Source organism: Chelonoidis abingdonii, chromosome 7, assembly GCF_003597395.2.
Source record: "Chelonoidis abingdonii isolate Lonesome George chromosome 7, CheloAbing_2.0, whole genome shotgun sequence".
Classification (NCBI taxonomy): domain Eukaryota; kingdom Metazoa; phylum Chordata; order Testudines; family Testudinidae; genus Chelonoidis; species Chelonoidis abingdonii.
The window spans coordinates 108,715,837-108,730,992 of NC_133775.1; the positions used below are offsets into that span (position 1 = coordinate 108,715,837).

At 45.7% G+C, this 15,156-nt stretch overlaps 1 protein-coding gene across 1 annotated transcript; it reads right to left on the reverse strand.

Annotated features, from left to right (window-relative positions):
• Positions 1-962: 962 nt before the first annotated feature.
• On the reverse strand, positions 963-14,462 carry SOX30 (SRY-box transcription factor 30). The gene is made up of 5 exons (XM_032800455.2): positions 13,541-14,462; positions 12,067-12,306; positions 9,929-10,108; positions 7,837-8,329; positions 963-2,401 (listed from the first exon to the last, which is right to left on the reverse strand). Exons 1-5 carry the CDS (start codon positions 14,460-14,462, stop codon positions 2,020-2,022), a joined length of 2,217 nt encoding a protein of 738 aa, XP_032656346.2. The 3' UTR covers positions 963-2,019.
• Positions 14,463-15,156: the final 694 nt, after the last annotated feature.

A 15,156-nucleotide genomic window follows, 5' to 3' on the forward strand; every position in this document is an offset into this window, starting at 1 on the left:
TCAGTCCTATTGACCACAATTGTGTAGGCGCCGACCCTGAGCAGATGCTGGGTGCTCCCAATTTCCACAGAGGTTCATGGGCATGCATGCCAGATCAGGGCCCCAGTCAGAATGATAGCCAAAGGAGAGCTCATGGGGCAGTTCCCCCCGCAAAAGGCAAAGGACATTTGTTAGTTACCTCAACCTCCCAATAGAACACACAACATTCAGACTATTAATGGGAAGCAGCAGCTCCGGCTTCTGGCACCTTGTAATGGACCAGTCCAGTGTCTCCTTTCACCATCCCTGGAATCTATAAAAGGGAAAGTGGGGGGAGAGGGAGGTCAGATTCAGGGAGTAATCCTGCGAACAGCTGCTTTACACTTTGGAAACATGCTTGTGTGGGAAGTAGTGCATTTGCCCACATGCATTCTCCAGAGCCATTATCAGCTTTCAGTCAGAAGCCAATTTAGGAGCTAACAGGCATTTTCAGCTATTTATAAGACTTTTCTCTTGATGGCCCATCCACACTACAGATATAATAGAATCAGGGGACCTGGTTACAACATAGTCACAATGTGTAGTGTAAATGGAATCTAGCTCTATTCTTTAACTGGGTAAAGCTTTAGACACCTTAAAACCTGGGATATATTATCTATAGGAAATCCAACATGCATCTATGCTACTTACATTCAGAAAACCTGTCCAATGTTCTAGAACACACTATCCCTGGAGACTCCCATTTTAACTCTTCAAAAGTCCAACTGTAGTCAATGGAAAATTTTCCCCTCGATTTCAAATGGAGCAGAATCAGGCCCTCAGTTTGCAACAGGTCTGATTTTCCTAGCTGCTAAACAAGGAACATGGTTAGAATATCTGAGTTACGATCAAACAGGGGTCTGAGTGCAACAGGTCAGGCCCTTATCAGGTCCTCTTCATATACACCATAAAGTCTGTCATTACAACATACAGCACGAACAACATGCAGTTCATGTGACTTTATTTAAATAGAACAGAAGCAGAACAATGGGATTCCCAGTGAAAGAAATGGGAAGAAAGGAAAAAGAAAGAAAAAAATTTTTTAGTGACATGAATTACTAGTTTTGGCAATAAAATTCTGTATCTCATCTGCTCTTACAATTTAGTGGAGACATTTTTCCAACTAACAAATTTAAAATAGGTATTGTATAGATATTAATGTTAACTATACTCAAGGACCAAATCATAGTCCACCAGTATAAGTTATTTCACAGGGCTAGTCTCTATCACCCTGATTCCCACTGAATAGCATCTTACTCTCCAAATGGTCCCCATTTAAATCAATGGGACTCTTGCACAACAAGATACTATTTAATGTGAGCATGGGTGGTAGATTTGGACCCTAAATTTTCAATGTATTACACAACAATTTGTAGCACTAATATAGATTATATAGAAAAACAAACTAAATTATGTTAAATAAATATACCATGGTAGCCAAAGGGCAAATCTGAAAGCATGAGGGAATTATTCCTGACCACAATCCGTAGCCCCCAGTGCATTTTATTGCATCAAGAATTACATTTTATTCAAGAATCTGTGACATATAGACAGAATTATTTCACTTGCTAAAATTCCTAAAGTAAAACTGCCAAAATGAATGCAAGTCCTGGAACACAGAAAGCCAGAGTCCTGATTCAGGCCAGCACATAAGCACATTCTTAAGTCCATTTCCTATTCAGAAATGCACTTAAGCACAGGCCTAAAGCTAAGCACATGCTTAAATGCTTTCCTGAATAGGAATGCCTTCATGATTCTGGGCCCAAACGCAGGCCTAATGTGAGCAGGTGAAAACCCAGAGAAATCAGTGACAGCACCAGGTCTGTATCTGGCCTCCCAAAATGCTAAAGGATGATCAGATTTCTTAAAACAATTTGCACTTATTGCCGAGGTGATTCGGGTTTCTCCTTGAACACACTGACCAAAAAGATATTATAGGACTGAAATGTTTATTTAATATTTTAAAAGACTCCTGTGCATTGTTATCATTTGGTTTAAAAATTACAAATCTCTTAATACTTTCCCCTCCTCCTCCTCATCGCTGTCAGTCACATTGACTTGCTGGATGCTGGAGGGTGTGGACGGGGTTGCTGTGAAAACGTTCTCCAAGGCTCCAATATCCAGCTGTGGCATGGGGGTTAAATATTCCTCCTCGCTATGGCTATGGCTGTTGTAATAAGACACACCCTCTAGGCTCTCACAGCTGCGAGAATCTTCACTCTGTGTGCGCTCATCTGGGTACTCCCTGAAAGGATAGTCTCTGTTCAGAGCAGAAAACATAGCCTCGTGCTTTTGGTACTGGTCTTCGTAAAATCCAAGACATTCGGGCATTGAGCTGGGGAAATTCCCATAGCCAAATGGAGGGCGGCTGTACGGGCACGTGCTGCAGTGAAAGAGACCAAGAGACGATAAATCACGCTTTCTGCCATGGTGCTAAGTTGTACTGCAAAAGGACTACATAAGATTGGCTACATTTCTATTGAGGACTGAAGATGAAAGTTACCCTAATGATCTGCATTAGCCAATTCATACAGTACCTATTGGGTTCCGGGAACTGGGGGGGCGGAAGCCCGCCCATTGTTAACGGATCCCACCCCCAGCCTAAGGGGAGGATCTACAGGACCTCAGAACCCAGCTGATTCCAGGGGACAACTAATAAAAGAACAGGGACAGGAGTGCGGTCAAAGGGTCATAAGAAGGGAGCCTGACGGGGACACCGAGCAGAGAGCCCCGGACAGCGCCCACTGCTCCTCGAAGGCGTCAAGGGAGCCAGTGGATGCCGCCCAGAGGAACTCCGCCCGGACACGTGAACGGACCAAGGATCAGAAACAAGCCCCACAGTCACCAGAGTCTCCATCGGCCAACCTTCTCTCCCTGGTTGCATAGATGGCCATTTTAGCCACGGTGAGGAGGAGGTTGACCAGGAGGTCCTGCGACTTTGTCGGGTCATGGATAGGGAGTGTGTAGAGAAGGAGGTGAGGGGAAAAGTGCAGCCAGAAACGTAACAGGATATTGGTGAGGAGCCGGTATAGGGGCTGCAACCTGCCGCACTCTAAGTAAACGTGCGCCAGGGTCTCCCTCACGCCGCAGAAGGGGCGAGTGTCTGGGACTGGGATAAACCGCGCCAAATACACGCCTGTGCTCACGGCCCCATGAAGGAGCTGCCAACTGATATCCCCGGTGGGCCTCGGGACCAGGTTAGAGTAGAGGCTGGCCCACCGGGGCTCCTCACCCTCCAGAGGTGGCAGGAGGTCCTGCCACTTTGTGTTGGGGCATGACACAAGGGTGAGAAAGTGAAGAGTGTGGAGCACGAGCGTGTAGAGATGCTTCCTTGGCGTGGTTTGGAAGCAGACCGGCTGCAGGTCGTGCAGCCGGCTTGCGGAGAAGGGGCGGGGGGGGGGGGGGGGGGGGGGGGGGGGGGGGGGGGGGGGGGGGGGGGGGGGGGCAGTCGGGTCCACAGGGCAAGGGCCTGATGAAAAGGTCCGGAGGGCTCGGGGTGGTGGGTGCACGGGGCGTGCCCTCTCGCAGGACCCGGTCGAGGTAGGCCCGAGCAGCGGGTGGCAAAGCAGCCTCCACCTCCTGTAGTACACGCCGGGGAGTACAAAGTTTAGAGAGCCCCATACGCTGAGTGAGCGCCAGGGGATCCAGCCAGTCTCTCCGGTCATAGTCCAGGAGGGCTCCGACCCTGGTAGCTTCTGCCAGGACCAACCTCTGGCGCACCACAGGGGACTCCGCCACCTGCATACGGAGCTGGGGATTGTGTAACAGGGGCTCCGCAAGGAGATCTGCTCCCTCGGTGGCCGCCACGGACCTGGTCACAGAGAACAGCTTCCAGGTCTGGAGGAGGTCCTGGTAGAAGACCGGCAGCCCGGAGAGGTCTTGCGGAAGACCCCTCGGATTGAGATAAAGGAACTGCTGGTCGTATCGGAGCCCTCGGAAGCGGTGCAGGAAGGCGTGCGCCAGTACTCCCCATGCCAGACTACCTGCACCATAAAGAAGCCTCTGCAGTGCCTGGAGGTGGAAGACGTGGACCTGAGTGCGCAGGCACTTCAGGCCCTGCCCTCCCTCTTCCAGGAGCAGGTGGAGGACTGCTGCAGGGACCCTGTGCAGTCCCGGCCAAAAGAACTCCAGAACCACCCTCCAGAGGTTGGCCAGGAAGCCCGGGGCCGGGACCAGGGCGTTGAGCCGGTACCAGAGCATGGACAGGACTAGTTGATTGAGCACCAGTGCCCTCCCTCGAAGGGAAAGGCACCGGAGGAGTCCTGTCCGTTTCCAGAGCCGCTCTGCCACCTTGCCCTGCAAACCTTGCCAGTTCTCCGGCGGAGACAGATGCGTGGCCAACCTCTATAAACACTGCAGCCACTCTGTATACAAGGAGAGCCAAACCCCGGATCTATGACAGAGGCTACGTCTACACTACCCGCCGTATCGGCGGGTTACAATCGATTGATCGGGGATCGATATATCGTGTCTCATCTAGACGCAATATATCGATCCCCGAGCGCGCTTATATCGATTCTGGAACTCCAGCAACCCCAACGGAGTTCCGGAATCGACAGGGGAGCCGCGGACATCGATCCCACGTGGTGAGGACGGGTGAGTAATCTGATCTTAGATATTCGACTTCAGCTACGTTATTCACGTAGCTGAAGTTGCGTATCTAAGATCAATTTTTCCCCGTAGTGTAGACCAGCCCAGAGACACCAGCCTATATATGCAGATCTGTTGCTGCTGGATACACCCAAGAAGTTGCTTATTTTATTTATTAGTGTAAATACAACAGAGTCTCAGAGTTACAAATACCTTGGGAATGGAGGTTGTTCGTAACTCTGAAATGTTCGTAACTCTGAACAAAACGTTATGATTGTTCTTTCAAAAGTTTATAACTGAATATTGACTTAATACAGTTTTGAAACTTTACAATGCAGAAGAAAAATGCTGCTTTTACTCATCTTAATGTAAATGAAGAAAGCATAGAAACAGTTACCTTGTCAAATTGCTTTAAATTTTCCCATTTTTTAGTAGTTTATATTTAACACAATACTGTATCATATTTGCTTTGTGTATGTCTGCTGCTGCCTGACTGCGTACTTCCAGTTCTAAGTGAGGTTGATCGGTCAGTTTGTAATTCTGGTGTTCATAACTCTGAGGTTCTACTGTAATGTCACAAAACAGTGTCCTACACTCTATTAAGCATTTTATCAAACATACCCAAAGTAGTAAAACCAAGCATCCGAACCTCAAGGGCGCTATGATAGAGGTCTATAAAATCATGAATGATGTGGGAAAAAAAAGTGTTATTTACTCTGTCACATAACACAAGAGCCAGATATCAACCAATGAAATTAATAGCCAGCAGGTTTAAAACAAACAACAGGAACTATTTCTTCACACAATGCATAGTCAACCTGTGGAACTCGTTGCCAGGGGATGTTGTGAAGGCCAAATGTATAACTGGGTTCAAAAAAGAATGAGATAAATTCATGGAGGATAGATCCATCAATGGCTATTAGCCAAGATGGTCAGGGATGCAACTCCATGCTCTGGGTGTCCCCAGCCTCTGACTGCCAGATTCTGGGACTGGATGACAGGAGATGGATCATTTGATAACTGCCCTATTCTGTTCATTCCTTGTGAAGCACCTGGCATTGGCCACTGTCAGAAGACAGGCTACTGGGCTAGATGGACCATTGGTCTGACTCAATATGGCCGTTCTTATGCTCTAACCCAGTTTATGTGATCTCTGCAGGCCACCATTTATAGTAGCGTTGAAGAAGGCTACAAAATTTCTTTGACTTCTTTTTTAAATCATGTCTTGCAGCTGCTAGACTGTTAGTAAACAAGAAAGATGTCAGGGAATCCTGTCCCGCAGAGTATACTAGGTAAAGAGGACACATCAGTGGTTCACAACCCACAGGCTTCTTGCAGCCCAGTCAGCACACAGCGGTTGTCCATGTAACATCCTCAGGGCCATTCAGGTAGTATATATTGCGTGGCTATGGCCCATATAACACAGACAGCACTGCATATGCGGCCTACAATGGTAAATAGGTTGAGAACCCCACCAGGATACATGGCTGGGCATCATGCAATTGACAGCTGAAAGTGAGAAACTCCAGAAAAAGAATCATACAAGGTGATAAAAAATTGCTTCCCAAAATAACTAATTGATTTTTTATCCTGATTCAGGACCCAGAGGGCCAAAGTGTATAACAATTTATTCAGTAGTATAGACATATATAGATTACTGTAGAGTAACTAAAGTGTGTGAAACAAGTAATAGAGCCCTTCTCTAATGATATTATAGTTTAACGATATGTATCGGTACAATGCAGATCCAGGCTTCAATGGTACTATTCATATCTCTTAAGAGAGCACATGGAGAGGATCCCAAAAGCAGCTGTCAAGAGGTCTTTCCTTAAATTTCTTCAATCCAGCTGCTAATTTTTAGCACACAATTTTGCACACACGTTCATTTCCACAATCAGTGCTACACAAAAAAGATGAATTGTTTTAGAACACCAAACAGACTGTTATGGTCTGAGCAAAAAAACCAACACCCCAAGCTGCTCATGAGCTCTGCGTAACGACAGAGACCAAAGGCCAAAGCTCAGATCATCTTTAATGCCCAGTGTGAAGGCAGGCACCAATGCACCAGTGTGTTGTTCAAATGATGATAACCCTGCTCTATTATTCAAGATTCTTGAACTTAACACATGCCCACAGACGGACTTGTGTTGCAGATATGATCTGTCCATTAAGGTCTTTCAGTTTTCATGGGTCATCTTCTGCCCTGATTTACCGTCAAGGCAACCCCATTGACTTCATGCAGGCACGTTCTGCTGAGATCAATAGGAGAGTGCAGTGTGTAAGTCAAGGCAGAATGTGGCTCCAAATCTTTAAGCATCGCCTCCAGCTGGAGAGTGATCATTGTAATCATTTGTGAGGCTGAGTTCCCTCTAAAATCAAATATAGGAAAATTGGCTATTTATAAAAAAATAAGCTATGAAAATGAACACTGAGCTCACTCATTTTTCCATTCAGAGTGACCCAGAGTTGGTGCAGTGTGAATTCTTTTCATTGATCTCTATGCACTAGCTGGCTTGCAGGTCCGCTTGGGCCTGAACAGCACATTTGGCTGTTGCTCAACTGGCTGCTACAAGGCACTGGAGCCTGCAGGCGGTCGCTGTTGAACCAATAGCACGTAGTCAGTTTAGTCAACAGTGAAATACTGTAACAGGGGTGTACAAACCCAAGAGGGCTTGGTTCAAGTTGCTCTTCTCCAGCTGACTAACCCAAAGGTGCAAAGAATATACTATGGTTTATTTGCAATATCATCCCCAGGGCTCCTTCCATCTGGTAAGACCTCAGTACTATCCCTTTTCGTAGAGCCAACCCCACCAAGGTGCTTGGGGTACTGAGTAGCCAGTTCAAATGCTTGCCCAGTTTTAATTCTGATTTTTTTTATTTCCATAACTTTTACTCAATATATTTTTGTTGAATTCAACTGCAACGCTGGGACTTGGGTGGCACAGAGGGGCAGCAAGCACTTCTGTTAGCTGTTAGCTTGGAACACACAATGGCTTGGCACTATTGGTAGCTGGGTACAACTCAGAGCAGCCTCGGGCTGGCAGGTCCCACAACTGGGGAGCTGTTAAGGTGGCATTAATCCCACTTTCCCGCACAGCCTTGCATTCCTGCGCTGAGAGTCACTTGCCCATTCTGCTGTTCTTTGCACTCTTTCTATAAGAAGTAGGTTTCATTGACGTTTAATACATACAAGCTCTCGCTAAGAATTTAAATGAATGACTTAATTACCTTGATGGGAAGTAGTGGGGTCCAGGTAAGAAGTAAGGGTGATGAAACGAAAATCGAGGAGGAGCTCCAAAGAGAGTGGCTGGATGACCAATGGGAGGAGGTTGACAGAGATGTGAGTGAGGAATGGGGGCAGCCTGGGGAACTGGTGCACTTCTAGGACAAGTAGAAACACCTGAGTACTCCTTAGGGGGTTGACTATTAGAGACAGGAAATCTGGAGTGAGCGGTGCTGGTATTACTTGGGTTCCTGCTGGAACTCTCAATGCAAACTGGGATAGGTCTCTTTACAGAACAACTTGATCCGGAAGGTACATGATGAGCTTCTGTCTGTGCAGGTCCTGCAAAGCGCTGTGGTGGAATTACAGCGTGAAGGGGCAGATTTGGAGCTGGGACAGCCACTGGTGTGGTGCTTCCCACACTCGGCTGGAAAAGTGTAATTGGACCTGGATGTTGAATGGAAGGAGCTGGCAGCTGGATAGTAGAAGGGGCTTCACCTTTTGAAAACAGAAATGATTATTGATCAATCATGAATGGAAGGGTTCCAGTAAGAGCATTTTATAAGTACCACTTTAGCTAACTACACATAGAATAGAAAGAAGACAGACACACTAAGTTCCCAGGCGGAAGCTGTATTGCCCTCCTCCATCTCCGAAACCAAAAACAGAGACAGCTCAACGTTTCTTCTGTCCTTAGAAATCCCCTCCTCAGAAACCAAACACAATGTTCTCACCTCTATTGAGTAACACACCCATCTTTGTCACATTGATATCCAAATCTGAATGTAATTAAGTGTATTAGCAAATTTAAGAAAGATGATGTGATTAACTCCAAAGCTGCTTTATTGAAATGCTGCCATTACAGAGCTCTCTAACCGATCTCTCCAGAGCATCTTCAGCATAACACCCTTATAATTCACAATCATATGCCACTTAGCAAGCCAGTATGGACCTGCAATGTATACATAAAGAATATATGCATACATTTTCAGCTGATGTAAACCTGCTTAGTTCTACTGTGGCCCTAAGGAACAGAATCAAGTGGGAATACCAGATTGCCTCAAAATTGTTAGTTTTCATTTGTTTTGAAAAAGGATATACCCAGACAGTGTTTGTTCACTTTGTCATAATTTAGACATGTTTTGTATCATTTTTATGATAATAAAGTTATTGTTTACAGTGTACCTTTCCTACAGAACGATTCCAAAGCATTTTGGGGGACATTTTCAAAACTGCCTAAGTGACTTCAAAGCCTAAATCTCAAGTCAATGGAATGTAGACACTTTGGAAAATTTTGTCCTTCACAACAATATATTCAGGAATCACTTCAGCTACAACTAAAGTATAGCCACCTCTGGGGTGAAACAGAATAGGTATTCAAGGCAGCATATCAACACTATAGAATAGTTTAAATGTGGGCACAATTTTGCACATGCACTTTTTTGTGCACACTTCTCTCATAACCAGGTTTTAGTGTGCACAGAAACTTGGATTTGTGTACTCAAAACTGTATGTGTGCTTGCAAATTAGAGACAAAGCGAAGGAGGCAACTTTTTTATTGGACTAACTTCTGTCGGTGGGAGAGACAAGCTTTTGAGTTTATAAAGAGCTCTTGTTCAGGACATGAAGAAGAGCTCTGTGTAAGCTTGCAAGCTTGTCTCTCTCAGCAACAGATGTTGTTCCAATAAAAGCTATTATCTCACTCACTTTATGTCTCTGTCTCTAATATCCTGGGACCATCATGGCTACCACAGTTTGCAAATTAGCTAGTTAAATACATAATTATTCCAGTTCTGTATGCAAAGCTGAGTTGCTGTGCATGTAAAACTGTGGCTGTGAAAACACTATACATCTAGAAAAATGTGTGCAAAGTTGCACCTTCAAGTTTAGATGCAGCTTTTAAAAATGCAGCCCTCACACCATTAACATCTTTCCCTGCGACACTTTTTCTGACAAATTTTACCTTGTCCTTTAAAGCAGCTTCACCACTAGACTGTTGCTTTAAACACTCTTATGCTGGCTTATGCTTGACCTTATACAGGATACAATTTTCTTATTATTATTGAATGATTCACAAAACTAATTAAACCAACTCACAGACAGGATGTCCAATACTGTTCTGTACATTGGGAATGACAACGGAGTAAGTGGGTGATCGGAAAGGATAAATTGTGGTTGGGTTTGTAGTGATGATGTTCTGAGAGGTGCCGGAAAATACAGTGGAGACAGTCAATGGGAAGCGCTTTCTTTTGCCAGGTCGTGGTTGATAAACCCAGCCTGTGGGACAGTAAATGAGAAAGTTTAAGGCAGATTTCATAGATGTGTGGGCCAGTTTCTTGCACTGTAACAAGACATGAAAAAATACAACACCCACAATTCTGAACAGTCTGTATGGATCCACAACAAGGGTAAATCCTCTTCCAGTTGAAGTCAACAGCAAAACTCCTATTCACTTCTATAAACTGGCAGACTGAGCATCCTATCAGAGTATGATGAAACTGGTGCATTCTCTCATTCTTTTCATATGAACATGCATTATGATGTGTTTGGTGGAGGAGAGACAGGATCAGAAAACCAGAGGGGCCACTGCAGCACAGATTAACAACACATTATGAAGGGAAGGTACAGGAGAAAATGGCAATGCATCTTGGACTTTATTTTGAAAAAAATATGGTAATGTTAAAAATATGACTCCGGATTTATAATCTCACTGGCTCCCTAATCCTGAACTACACCTGTGCAAATTTCATTTACACCAGTGAGACTGTTGAGATGTAATAGTTAAGGAAGAATTTGTCCCAATGGGAGCTGTGCATGTATTACTGCAGGCAGAGCTACGTTTGCCTCTGATACATACATCAATCAAATAGTAAGAGACTTGTAAAGATGACAGTAGGTCATTTATACCAAATAGGTTTCATTAAGCATCTTAGATTTTTTGTCTCGTTATAATGTTTAAAGAAGGCCTGAATGTTTAGGGGTGTTTAATATTATGTTTTGTCTTCTGTTAGTTTTTGATATAAGAAATTCAGACCTTGTCTACTCTGGAATACTCTGTGGCAGCCTGGAGAACAAGTAGGATTATGACATCACAGATATAAAGGACATAGCACCTTATATTTTAGTGATTTTTATTCAGTTTAAAAACTCTGTTTTTTCCACCTGTTTAAATTACTCAGGAGAAAAATGTTTGTTAAGGATTCACTACCCTGCCCCCTTCAGTTAAAGGCTGAAAAAAGTCTCATTCCACATCTGAGATCTTCAACAAGTTCTCCAGCCAAAACACAGAAAACCAGATTTGAGTCTTAATTCACCTCTGGATTACTTAGAATAGGGTAATATAGACAGCCAAAATCTGGAGTAAGAGGTGAATGAGACACTTGGTATTCCTGCTCTTTCTAAGCCAATATTTCATGAGAGCTTTTCTGTTTCTATTAAAAATAAATGTGTTTTCGGTGAAAATGAGGATTTTTGTTCAGATGTAACATTTGTATTTGGCTATGACATTCCCTTACAGCTTTGCAGCCGAACATTTCCTACAGTTTTGCAGCATTATATTTGTGCATGGGAAACAAAGTGAAACTCACCAAAAATTGTTTATAAAGTGAAACGGACTAGTTTACTTTCTTTACCCAATCTGAGTGAAAATAAAAATATAAAGAAATAGAATAACCGGTGAAAAGTAAATTAGATTTGAAAATCTTTGAATTTTAATAATCTAACTTGTAATTAGGTATAGATTTCCTTATTTTTAATTATATGGGTATTGGACGCTATTATTATTTACATTATTTACATTATAGGCATTTCTATGTCCTTGTCACCATAATATCTGATGACATTAATTTTTAGGAAAATGCCTGAAATGAATATTACAATTTAAGGGACAAATAACTCTAGAAGCACAGGGAATTCAAAGTTCAGAATACTGTGCTCCAAGAACCAAACATTAGAAGTTGCGGACCCTTCTCTTTCCCACCTCCACAAAGGGTTTTCTTCTTCCCATTTAGCATACTGACCCTCATTCCTTATATGGCTTTTCCTTTCCGAATCCTACTGGACTAGATTCATTTGCCTATCACATAGCTCTCTGCCTGCCACTTCCCCAACCCTGGGCATCTGTATCAGTCCATGCAGAATACTGCACTAGGCCATGTGCATTTATAAAGTCAACATTTTTGGGTAACGCAAACTTTTGCAGCATGCAGGTGTAAGGAAGTATATGCATTTTTTACCAGGAAATTCCTCTCTGTGCTTTTCTTTAATCTTTTGAGCTTCATCATAATAGGGCTTCTTTTGCTCTTCAGTGAGTTTGTTCCACTCTAATCCAAGCTGGACACTGATTTCTGCATTATTGGCAGCTGGGTTAGCTTTGGCTAGTGCTGGTCGGTGAATTCTTGCCCACACCATAAATGCATTCATTGGACGTTTTACATGGCCATTTCTGTCTTTGCTAAATGGGGTATCTGGTATCCCTATGTAACAAAAATCAGAAAAGAATATCATTAGGTAGACAGCACATGCAATGTTGCCGTAGATCATATTTAAAGAAAGAATCCAGCTAAACTCAAACAAAAGAAACACACGGATTTTGGAATGCACAAGCCTCCATACATATTTGGATAATTGCCGTGGAAAAAAGGTTTAAATGTTGTCAGCTAAGAGAATACTGGAGTAACAACTAGCCACAAGTGAAATACTCTATAAAGACTAATTTAAATATTTGACATTACAGTATCTGCTATTGTGGCATAGTCTCTCTCTCTCTCTCTCATTTCATACAGATCACAGCTAATTTCACCATAATAAAAAAATGGTAGGGATCTTGTTTTCATTTGACTAATTATTGTGTCATGTAATATGTATGTTTATAAAGGCACCACAGTATCAGTGCAAGTTTATGCAAAGTGCAACAGTAATATACACCTAAACCCTGACCTTGCAGGGACCACATTCAGTGGTAATATGATAGTTCACTTCCACAGGTATTCAATTCTTGGCTTCTCTGCTAAGTCTCCTAGATGGTGCTAGTTTTTTTTGTGATGTGGACACCTTTGCTGGAAGGACTGATGAATCTACTAAATGCTTATCAGATGCAATCAACTTCCAATCACAACAAACAGGGCTGGATTTGAGCTGATGACCTAAAGGCGGAAGGTTTCCACTCCACTACTAATTCACTTAGCAAGCAGTCCCTCAATGAAAGGTATTTCCAAATGCACCCATCACCTAAATCCTGCATTATCAATGAAAGGAGAAGAGTCTATTAGCCATTAGGACACCTCTTAAAAGAAATTATTAATTTTAAAAGTCAAATTTGAGCTCCTGAATCCACTCTTAAAGATTAAGCCCTGCATTTTCAAAATCGGGCTAGTGCCTAAACAAGGACTTTAAAGACTGCTTTTAGGCTCCTATTCTTGAAAATCTTAGGCTTAATAGTTAAGAATCAGACACCTGCTACAGTGGGCTAAAGTCAGAACTGGAGTAAGCAGCTGCACAGAGGTCAACAGAGCTGAACCCTCTAAAACCGAGGTTGAATGTGACTGTACGTTTACACTCTCAGTGCAGGTGGAAATGATATGGATACAGTTTACATAGAAAGGCCAGTACTTCAATAGCATTTCCACTTGTGTTTCCTAACTGCTAAAATTCCAGCTATGGGGCAACATGTGTTGAAGCCTTGGCAATTCTGATGCCACAGAATAATACCTGCATCAGAAGGCAGCACTGTGAGGGGCACATCCTTAGTTTCAATTTTGACTGAAGGCTCCAGCAAGGATTGCATTTTAAGGGGCACTTGGGCCAGGGGCACTTTAGTCACTCGAATCAGCTCAGAAGGCGGAGGTCCCTGAAACTGGATCCTGGTCCCAGAGGGTACTGGATGGAGTGTCAATGGGATCTTCAGGTCTTGAGGATGCTGGGCTCCGAACCCACCAGGCGGCTGAGCCGCAGGGGCATCATTGCCGGCGTGAGCCGGGCTGCTGCGTGATCCAGCTGGTTTGGACGACACAGCTTCTTCCCTCCCCTTGCAGTCCTCACTGGCTACCTCTGCCTGCTCTGCCTTGATTGTTCCTTCTTTCTCAGGCCCCGAGGCCATGCCGTCCCCCCCAGTCTCTTTCACCATCACCTCTTTCTGGCTCTCCTCTGCGTCCCCCCTTTTTTGATCTCCTCCTCTCCTGACAGTGCCGCTGGCCACGAGCTGGGTCCCCTCTTTCCCTGCTCGTCGGGGTGCAGCGGCCTTGAGCTCACCCCTCTTTCTCTTGCTGCAGCCGCTGCACCCCAGCTGGCCCTCTTGCTCCTGCTCCTCTGCTTTTCCCTGCAGGGTCCGGGGGGGCTCACTCCCCCCCTCCTGCTCCCCAGGTCCCAGCGCAGCTGTGGGGGGCAGCAGCTGCTTGCTGGAGGAACTGTGCCCATTCAGGGGGTGCAGCTCCTTGCAGGGGGCACCCTGCCCAGGGAGGGGGGACAGGAGCTGAGGAAGGGGCCCCGGCCTAGGGGGAAGGAGCAGGAGGTACGGCTCCCTGCCCCCCTGCCTGGTGAGGGGGTGCAGGAGCAGGTGCTCCAAGCGGGGTGCCTCCTGCCCGCCCGGGGGGTGCGGTTGCCGGGGGGGCTCCTCCTGCGCCCCCCCCTCCATGGCGCAGGCGGGCCCCGGCGGGGGTCACGCCGTCGCACGGCAGGGAGGGGGGAACAGCGAGGACGTGAAGTGGAAAAAGGGGCCCGGCCGATTGTCTCAACTAGCTTCAGGGGGAAGGAGAATGGAGTAACACGGTCCTGCCCCCTGCCTGCGTGAGGGGGTGCAGGAAGCAGGTGCCTCCAATTGCGGGGTGCCCTCCTGCCCGCCCGGGGGGCTCGCGTTGCCGTCGGGGGCTGCCTCTGCGCCACCCCCCTCCAATGGCGCAGGGGGCCCGGGGGATGGATTGTCGCGGATTGTGGTCAGCGCCTCCACTCTGTCGTCTTAGTCAGCGGCTTTTGCTGTTTACTTTCTCGGTTTTTTCCTTCTAGCTAAAACGTTCAAAGCTGCCATATCAGTTCCGCCTCCTACACCCACTTCGAGCGAGGGCCTGCCCGAACTCTCGCGCACAACGTCTCTCTCTGCGCACGCACGATCTGCCTTCCGCGGCTCCGCGCCCCCCCGGGGCCGCCGCACAAGGGCACGGCAAGGTGGCTCACCGACACTGTGCTCCCGTGCCCCGTGATATGACGTCCATGGAGGATGTCGTCATTTCAAATAGGCCACAGTAGTTTTCCTCACGCGCCGCCCATGGGCAGACGCACGGAGCAACAAGAAGCTCTAAGCGCCCGGGGCCGCCGCAAAGGGCAACGGCAGG

What these genes read in the sequence shown, in the direction of transcription:
- SOX30 (XM_032800455.2), bottom strand. Translation starts at nt 14,462, where the DNA reads ATGGAGGGGGGGGCGCAGGAGGAGCCCCCCCGGCAACCGCACCCCCCG. An exon ending in AGTGCTGCCTTCTGATGCAG is followed by an intron (nt 12,307 to 13,540) that starts GTATTATTCTGT and finishes TTTGTTACATAG; the next exon opens with GGATACCAGATACCCCATTT. An exon ending in CAGTATTGGACATCCTGTCT is followed by an intron (nt 8,330 to 9,928) that starts GTGAGTTGGTTT and finishes TGTTTTCAAAAG; the next exon opens with GTGAAGCCCCTTCTACTATC.